This window comes from Hydra vulgaris, chromosome 11 (assembly GCF_038396675.1).
Source record: "Hydra vulgaris chromosome 11, alternate assembly HydraT2T_AEP".
In the NCBI taxonomy this organism is placed as follows: domain Eukaryota; kingdom Metazoa; phylum Cnidaria; class Hydrozoa; order Anthoathecata; family Hydridae; genus Hydra; species Hydra vulgaris.
In genome coordinates this window covers 13,669,717-13,677,500 of record NC_088930.1, presented here as the reverse complement: position 1 = coordinate 13,677,500, position 7,784 = coordinate 13,669,717, and the positions used below count along the sequence as shown (strand labels likewise).

The 7,784-nt window shown below is 26.3% G+C and overlaps 1 protein-coding gene and 1 long non-coding RNA gene across 5 annotated transcripts in view; one reads left to right on the top strand and one right to left on the bottom strand.

Moving 5' to 3' along the window:
• The window catches only part of LOC136087423 (uncharacterized), a 30,087-nt gene extending 28,950 nt beyond the window's left edge, over positions 1-1,137 (bottom strand). The window contains exon 1 of the long non-coding RNA XR_010641785.1: positions 968-1,137. This is a non-coding gene — a long non-coding RNA (uncharacterized LOC136087423). The remainder of the gene's footprint in view (positions 1-967) is intronic.
• Positions 1-7,784, top strand: part of LOC100201455 (uncharacterized) — a 29,822-nt gene that overhangs the window by 15,826 nt on the left and 6,212 nt on the right. The window contains exon 1 of one of the 4 annotated variants that reach the window (XM_065810179.1): positions 1,285-1,485. The exons of 1 other annotated variant lie outside the window; for it this stretch is intronic. Coding sequence is in view for 1 of the 3 variants with exons in the window: in XM_065810177.1 (XP_065666249.1) it covers positions 1,500-1,511 (12 nt within the window). In the remaining 2 variants the exon portion in view is untranslated. Of the gene's footprint in view, positions 1-1,284; positions 1,512-7,784 lie in introns of those variants that run through there. 2 more of the 4 variants (XM_065810177.1, XM_065810180.1) reach the window with 2 other exon arrangements.

Below are 7,784 nucleotides of genomic sequence, written 5' to 3'. Positions count from 1 at the left end.
TACCATTTCAAAATTAAATATATATATATATATATACATACATATATATATAATAAAAATTAGATATATATATATGTATATATATATATATATAATAAAAAATAGATATATATATATATATATATTAAATATAATATATATGTATGTATATATATATATATATATATATATATATATATATATATATATATATATATATATATATATATATATATATATATATATATATATATATATATATATATATATATATATATATATATATATATATATATATATATATATATATATATATATATATATATATATATATATATATATATATATATTATATATATTATATATATATACATATATATATATATATATATATATATATATATATATATATATATATATATATATATATATATATATATATATATATATATATATATATATATATATATATATATATATATATATATATATATATATATATATATATATATATATATATATATATATATATATATAGTCAAAAAATAGGAAAATAAAGTACAAATGGAAACAATTGCTCGCCGTTTTTTAAGTTATAGCTTTTTTAAAGTCAAAGCTTTTTTTAAGTTATAGCTTTTTTGTTTACGGACTTTTCTTATATGTGAGCAATTACTCAGAGCAAAATTTTTGCACAAAAAAAGAAGTTGTTCAAAATTTTTTTCGCGTAAAGTTGAGCAATTACTTTAAAAACGCTGGGTAAGAGCGTTTGCTCTTTTTTATTTACCTGGTCTAAAGGGTGGTGTGCCCTAATTACTGGGTGTATGTAATTAGTAATATAAAATAACTAGAGGTATAATAAAATCTAATTAAATTAAATCCAATTATTATTGTAAAAAATTTCAATTAAATTAAATCCAATTATTATTGTAAAAAAATTCATATTTAATCCAATTCTTTGTATTGTCCTTAAAAAAACGTTTAACCTTACTTTTTTCTAAATGATTTTTGAACTCATTTATTTATGAATCTACTTTTGTTGGTTTATTCTTGTTGGTAATTTCTTTTTGGTAATTTCTTTTTTCATTCCTTTATTTTTTTGTCGGAATTGATTTGTTTATACTTTATATTAGTAAATAAAATTTAGTAAAACAGTTTGAAAACGCGGCAATGTTGTAATAAAGAGACTTCACAAGGTTAAGATGATGAATTTATATTGAACAAAAGAATTTTAATTCTCAATTTTTCTACAAATTTCACACATCGTGTGATTTTTAAAGAAAAAGCTAAGTTCATTATTTTTGCATTAAATATTTGAACTTGGTCTTCTGTGTTTCTAAATATTAAAAAAGAACATTTGAGATCGTTAAAAAAAACATATGAAAATAAAATAAAAAACAACAAAATCAAAAGAAAATAGTTGTCCTTGGATTGGAACGATTGAATTGGATTAGCAGTGTTTGAAGTCTAATTATTGCTTTTTGTAGAGTTTACACAAGCAATCTCAAGGCAAGCATTTGAGTATGATTTTTTACGTAAGAAGCAGCTTTATTTGAAAATGATTTTTTTTAATCTTCTAATAATGTAAATATTTTAATTTTATTAGACGTAATTGAAATCTTAAATGCTTGCATTTTCTTTCAGTGTTAAGCTAACCCAGTGGGCACAGGACCTAAATAAGACGTCTTTTGAACGTTCAAAAAACGTCCAAAACGTTCAAAAGACGTTTAAAAGACGTCTTATTTACGTCCTGTGCCCACTGGGAAGCTCCTGATTAAACAAAAACTGCAGTGCGTCAGTTGTAACATAAAAAATAATTTTCCTTAACCGAGCACTTATTTGTTGTTTGTTCCGTGAGTGCCTTTACCATAAAGTCGCAGAATAATTTAAAACAAAGTTTTCATAATTGTATCTACCCGCGATACGAATACTAGCAGGTATTCATACTACGCTGCACCGTTTTAAAAATGTTTTATTATAAAATAAAAAATTGTCTATCAAAAACAATTTTATCTTCTAAATTAAAGTTCCGTATTGAATTTATTTATTTCCACTACAATTACTTCATAATCATTAGTTTTCAAATCTTTGCTAATATAACAAATGTTACAACATGTTTTTGCAGCACTTAGACTAACAGCCCTTGCAAATGTATCCTCAGCGCACAAGCACTCTTTTTCCCTCACCCACATTTAATCATTATTTTTCACAACCTCACATAGCACGTTTTTTGATAGACTTTACTTAACTTGATTGGATGTCTCATAAATAGACACATTCGATTAGAACTTATCGATGGACAAACTTACTACAATTTAAGTTTCCAATTTTTGAAGCTATAAAAACTAGTTAGGAGAAATAAGGTAAAATAATAAAAATAAGAAATTAGAAATAAGATAATATAACAGATGTTCTTTAGGATAAATGCATTAGCTATACAGTATGCATTATTTTAGTTTACAATTATATTTGACTTTTTGGAAATTTTAGTTAGCATTTAGTTAGCATCACAAATTTTGTCAGCTATTTTTTTCTTTAAAAACAGAATTGCTTCTTTTCTTTCCCTGATTAAATTGAATTTATTATGTAATCAAGTAAGTTGTTATAACAACAGATATCTGGTGTCTAAAATCTAAACTTAGTTTTGGCATAAGCTTTGTTTATGAGTTTGAAAAGCTTGAATAAGTATATACAGCGTAACAGGTATGTATAAACAAATGCATAAAATAACAGCATAACATTTTACAAGTCCTTGCATAAGCATACGTCATACATGTACTCCTTATAATAATACCAAAAAGAAAGATAATCATTTCAATCAAAATTGATATTCATTTGCGATGCAGCTTTTTAATTCAATATTGCAAGCATTGCAGCATTGCATTGAAATTGTGGTAATGGTTTTATTAGGACATAAATAAGATTAAAAAAACAACATCAGGGGTTGTGCATTATCATCAAAATAGACATGTACAAATGGACTTCTTAAGAGAGAAATTCAATGCATAACATTTCTGTTCAATGCAATTCAATGTTCAATTCAATGCATAACATTTCAACTTTTCTGTGAAACAAAATAGTTTCGAAAAATTTTGATTTTTCTTAAGGTTTGAGTTACGCAATTTTTAAAAGTAAACCAAAAAAAATTATAGTCTCAGTAGATAACATACTTGTATATTTTTAAGCTCGGTTTTTTTTTTTCGTTTTTTGTTTTGTTTTTTAGTTCTTTGTTTTTTGATCTTTGTTTTTTGTTTTTTGTTAATTAATATATTTTGTAAACAATTTTAAATACTGTAAACGGTTCTTGACGATTTTTAAATATTGTAAACGGTTCTCGACGACATGACTAATAGGCCCTCTACGAGTATCCGTGTTTTTATATTTGATCTATGTATTACGATTATTTTTTATTTTTACTTGAATATATAAGAGCAAAAACAAAAAAAAAAAAGAACTCAACAAAAAAAAATTTGAAAATGGGTGAAAACAAAACTTTGTATATATATATTGTAATTAAATAAATATCAATTTGATTTTTAAAACGTTGTTAAGTATTTTTTATGCATAAAAAAACATTACGTTTAGGGTTATTCCTAATGGGTGGTATTCTGAGGGTGCAATTTTTTTAGGCACACTTTTTATTGCAACGCGTGTATATTATGCTATACTTTAGGTAGGGTTAATAAAGTTTTTAAAGTTTTATAAAATTGGAGACAGAAAAACGCATAGCGAGTCATCTTGCTCCGATCACGTGATCAAATGACGAACTTATGAACTTTACATTTTAATTTTTATTGCGAACTTTTCTATTTTCAAACTGAAAAGTCATTCAAAACTCATTCAAAGTTCATTCAGGTAATGAATCATTAAAATACTAAGTTACTATAGCATACTGAAAAAAATTTTACTGCTTCATAACTGACAGTTTTGAAAAAACTCAGTATTTTTAAAACGTTTGTCATCTTGTTCTGACTTTTCCAACAAGAAACTTAGCAGAAAAAGTAGAAAATATCAAAAAGTTAATATTACTGTTGGCGAGAGAGGGGCACCATGATACACTAATGGTTTTTGCTTCTTAACAATTTTTTTAGTACGCCTTTTTTTTAGGCGAATAATTTAATTTGTAGAATAAATTTATACCTACAAAATTAAATTTATAAATTACCAAAATATAGCAGGTTAAACCTGCGAGACCATTTAAAGTAAAATTAGAAATTTGATTAAAGTTACATTATGGGGTACACACTATGAGCATCATTAAATACGTAAATAAAAGTATAATACGTAGAAAAAAGGCAGATTTTTACTTGAACGATTAACAAATAAGTCATTATAATCTAAACAATCCATCCAATGGTCCAGATCATATTTGAGAAGACCAGATAATATATTATTTTAAATCAAATTCAATAAATATCACGTCAATAAATATTGGCTTTGTATCGAAATTTGATCTTCTAGTATTATATTTACATAAATCTCTTAAAAATTGACTGTAAATATTTGAAGAAATGATTTTTAAAATTGTTTATGACACAATGGAGTTCTATTCTACAGTTTTAGGGCCCTCCACAAGTGCTCTATCAAATTACCCCATACTTGCTAATAAAAATTAATTGCTTTATTTTTAGTATCAAATTGATTCTTAGATGATATTGTTTAATAAAGTAAAGAGCACATGGATTGTAGTTTACAAAAAAATTTTACTTACCGACATTGAATAAGATATCTTCAAACTTAGGAACTTAAAAAATTAATAAATTACTTTGTCATAAAAAAAAACACAAACTTTGACCCTTCCAGGCCTAATGATGTCAAATGACATAATTTTTTTATAATTAAATTGGTTGTCACAACTCTTAAGATCCCCCCCCTCAATTACAATGTTTCATGGTGCCCCACTTTCTTGAAAATAAAAACTATCGCTTATAAAAAACTTAAAGCTTTTTAATTTTATGTACAGACCGCAATTCATGGATACCTACTGTACTTTAATAAGAAAAAACTTTGAAGTTGCTGATTCTTTATTTCAAAGTGTGTCAAGTACCTTCAAGCAGACTATCACAAATATCAGACCTAGCCGGCCAACGAAAATTTTCAGCGCTTGCGGCCTTAAAGCTCAAAAGTATATAGTGCAATATCTCCTGGATTCATGTAGTCAAGAGCTAAGTATAGCCACGACAATTAAGCAAAGAAAATGAAGGAAACAAAAAAACAGCTTCTATTGTTAAAGAAATTTAATGAGTTACAATTTTGAAAAGACATAAAAGACATTTGCACTGTCTTCGTGTTCTTTTGCATCGTGTTCTTCTGCATCGTGTTCTTCTGCACAATGTCGCTACTTATGTTGGGCTAAACCTACTGACATAAATAATAGATATATATTATCAAGAAAAGAAGTAAATAAAGAATATCTTTCCTTTGGATTATTACCTCTTCATGCCTTGATTTGAACATTTGAATTTATACCTTGACATTTTATACCGTATAGAAATTAAAACATGACAATCAAGAGAGAATTAAAACAAAGAAATGGTGGAAAGATGTAGAAAGAAATCCAGGATAAGTTTAGAGGTGGATTAGGTCTTTTAACTGATGAAATCAAACAACAAACAGGAAAAACAAACAATGTAAACTCTGCTTGTAATTTTTTCAGGAATGATGCAAAGTCGGCTGAGGTTACAGAAGTACATTTGGAATTAATTAAGGATGTAGAGATTATTCTAGATTGTAAAAACTCATGTTATAAAATCAATTTGGAAAATTCGAAATCTACGCATCATATACATGTATATATATATATATATGTATATATATATATATTTGTATATATATATATATGTATATACATGTGTGTGTGTGTGTGTGTGTGTGTGTGTGTGTGTGTGTGTGTGTGTGTGTGTGTGTAAGCAGAGGCAATTCTGCGAATAAAATCAGAAAGAGAGGGGGGGGGAGGATGGTTCCTGAAAAAATACCGACTCAAATAAAAAAAAAGGTTCTCAAAACTTAAATTCACCTGACTGAAATGCGTCAAAAACCCGACTAGCCGACTAAGTTTCTTAAAAACCCGATTCTATCTTAAAAATTACCTTCTTTGAGGGGGTGGAATACCCCCTCCCACTCTCCTAAAATTGCCTCTATATATATTGACGTCTTTTTAAAAAAAAGAACTCCATATATAACATAAATAAAGGTAACCCAATTATTTCTTTACTTTTTAGTTTTATTTAGACCTGAATAGATAGTTCGTTATCAGACGTGAAATAATGTTATAATAAAATTGATAAAAGGTAAATCATGATAAAACTGTTTTAAAAAAATTATTTTATAGTTTAATAAATTTCTAATTAAAAGAATGCCACCTTGGAAACGCAATTTTGTTACCAAATAGTAAGGAAGTCATTGTTTCGCTTAACATTTTCGAATGTTTTTTCTTGACTGTACTGCGTGAATGCAATTAACGTAACTTCTTTTATTAAAATGTTAGTATAATGGTGTAAATAAAATGTATTTCACCGTTAAAAAATCGCCTTAACTCGAACTAATATCTCATACAGCCCAAAGTTCGACTTAACGGAAATTCGCTTTAATCAAACATTCTTTAAGTCGAACCATTTTCCTGGAGTTCGAGTGTATGTAATAGCAATAAATGTGAACATATTTTAAAGAAAAACGCAATATTTTTTAATCTTGACATGTTTCGCAGTTAACATACTATATTTTCAAAAGATAAAATTACAATTTAAAACTCTGGATATAAATATAAAAAAAAGAAATGTTAAAATCAAAAGATATTAGGAACATAAACAAATTTAAAACTGCTTTCAAACAATATAAATACATGATAATTACCCTAAGTTCAGTAAAAAAATGCATTTTAAAAAGTACTTAACAAAAAATGTAAAAATTCTTCGCGAAATTTGGAAAGAAATTAATAATTTAATAAATGTCAAAAACTCTAATCACTCATCTCCCAACTGTTTACAAGATAATGAAAGATATATAACTGAACCAAATCTTATCTCTGAAAAGTTTAACCCTTTTTTTACTAACCTCGCACAAAAACCTAAATCCAATATTCATTCGTCTTACATAAACTATGCAAAATATCTTAAATATCCAAATTTACATAGTCTAGTCCTATCTCCAATAAATATTCCTGTAGTTTCATCTCTTATATTTAATTTGAAGCCGAGAAAATCAATAGGCCCAAATAGCATTCCCACAAACATTCTTATCGATTTTAACTATGAATTTTCAAATATTTTTTCTAAACTATTTAATATATCATTCGTAAATGGAACTTTTCCGAATGTTCTAAAATTATCTTGTGTTGTTCCAATATTTAAAAACGGCTCTAAACTTTTATGTACTAACTACGACCTATTTCTCTTTTATCTAACATTAGTAAACTATTTGAAAAAATTATGTATTCTAGAGTGCACTCTTTTCTTAACTCTTTTAACTGTTTAAATGAATTTCAATTTGGTTTTCGTTCAAAACATTCTACCTGCCATGCATTGATAAGTATAAACGAAAAAATCAGGAAAGCTCTCGACACTGGTCATTTTGTTTGTGTTATTTTTATAGATTATTACAATTATATAAATTAGAACATTCGTGGTGTTGTACGTGACTAGTTTTGCTCTTATTTTACAGATCGGAAACGATTTGTAAGTATTAATGGTTATAATTCTACTAATAAGTCTGTTGAGTGCGGTGTTCCTCAAGGTTCTTGGTCCTCTTTTGCTCTTAATTTATGTTAATGACATAAACAACTCTATTCGCTTCTCGTCAATTTATCTCTT